This window comes from Glycine soja, chromosome 15 (genome assembly GCF_004193775.1).
Source record: "Glycine soja cultivar W05 chromosome 15, ASM419377v2, whole genome shotgun sequence".
In the NCBI taxonomy this organism is placed as follows: Eukaryota; Viridiplantae; Streptophyta; class Magnoliopsida; order Fabales; family Fabaceae; genus Glycine; species Glycine soja.
The window spans coordinates 34,439,088-34,440,318 of NC_041016.1; the positions used below are offsets into that span (position 1 = coordinate 34,439,088).

General features: G+C 43.1%; 1 protein-coding gene across 1 annotated transcript; it reads right to left on the bottom strand.

Moving 5' to 3' along the window:
• Window positions 1–355: 355 nt before the first annotated feature.
• LOC114386085 lies at window positions 356–772 on the bottom strand. The gene has a single exon (XM_028346092.1). The coding sequence runs from the start codon at window positions 770–772 to the stop codon at window positions 356–358; it is 417 nt and encodes a 138-aa protein (XP_028201893.1).
• Window positions 773–1,231: the final 459 nt, after the last annotated feature.

Here is a 1,231-nt window from a genome sequence, read left to right on the forward strand (position 1 = left end):
CTGCAAATCCCCTAGCAACAATCCTCTAATTGTCATGGCGGTTACCATGTTGCTTAGGAGGAGTTGAATATGGTTTTACTCGATGTTGAGGACCATTCTTTTTGTTCCTCATTGGACCTGTACTCCTATAATAGGCCGCCCTATCTTGGGAGTCTTCATCCCAAATCTGACACATATTAACCAAAAGTGGGAACTGACGAACACCTTGGTAATTCACAGCTTGCTTCACTTCAGGTCGTAAGCCATTAAGAATCTTTACACACTTGGAACTCTCACCATCTCTCACTTGATAACGGGGAAAGTATCTCACCAGCTCCTCAAACTTGGCTGCATATTCAGCCACAGTCATGTTTCCCTACTTAAGCTCCAAGAACTCCATCTCCTTCTTGTTGCTAACATCCTCGGGAAAGTATTTCTCCAAAAACACTCTCTTGAAGACATCCCAGGTCACATCTTGACCTTCAGCCTCTAGGCATTGGCGAGTATTCTCCCACCAATACTCAGCCTCTTCCACTAGAGTATATGCGCAAAAAGCAACCTTTTGCCTCTCCGGACATGCCATAACTCGAAAATTTTTCTCAATTTCCCTTATCCAGTTCTGAGCACCATCAGGGTTGTATCCTCCATTGAATGAAGGAGGGTTGTTTCGTTGGAAGTGATCCAACCCCTGGTACTCAACAGCTCCACCAGCTTCTCCTCTATTCGGATTCCCTATAGCCTGGGCTAAGGCTTGAAGGACATCCACTATCGCATGATCATTCTGTCCAGCCATCACTCCCTATACACACCAGGGAGTCAGACATGGAAAGAATACACACAAACAAAGAACCACACAACAATCACAACCATCACAAATTCCTACTCAGTTACTCTTGAGAGTTGATGACTCAAGACATTAACACCCACTTTCCATCATTTTCATTTTCTGATTGCTTGCCATATCATTCCATTGCCCTTCACAAATTATACAGGTGGCCAGTTTGATAATTCGTGACCCGGCAATGAAATTCATGGTATAGCAGACATCAGAAAAACAAATTCAATATAACTACAACAATCAAATCTCTATAGCTCGTAGGAACACAACTAGTGAGTAAGTGCTAATAGCAAAAAATGAACATCAAACATCAGCAAACAACCAACACCAAGCATTCAACAAAACAACCCGAGAATGCACAGAAAAACATAGCAGACTCACAACTCACTAGCCGAAAGGTTCGACCTGCTCTGA

Coding starts and splice junctions, on each gene's coding strand:
- LOC114386085 (XM_028346092.1), bottom strand. CDS start 772: ATGGCTGGACAGAATGATCATGCGATAGTGGATGTCCTTCAAGCCTTA.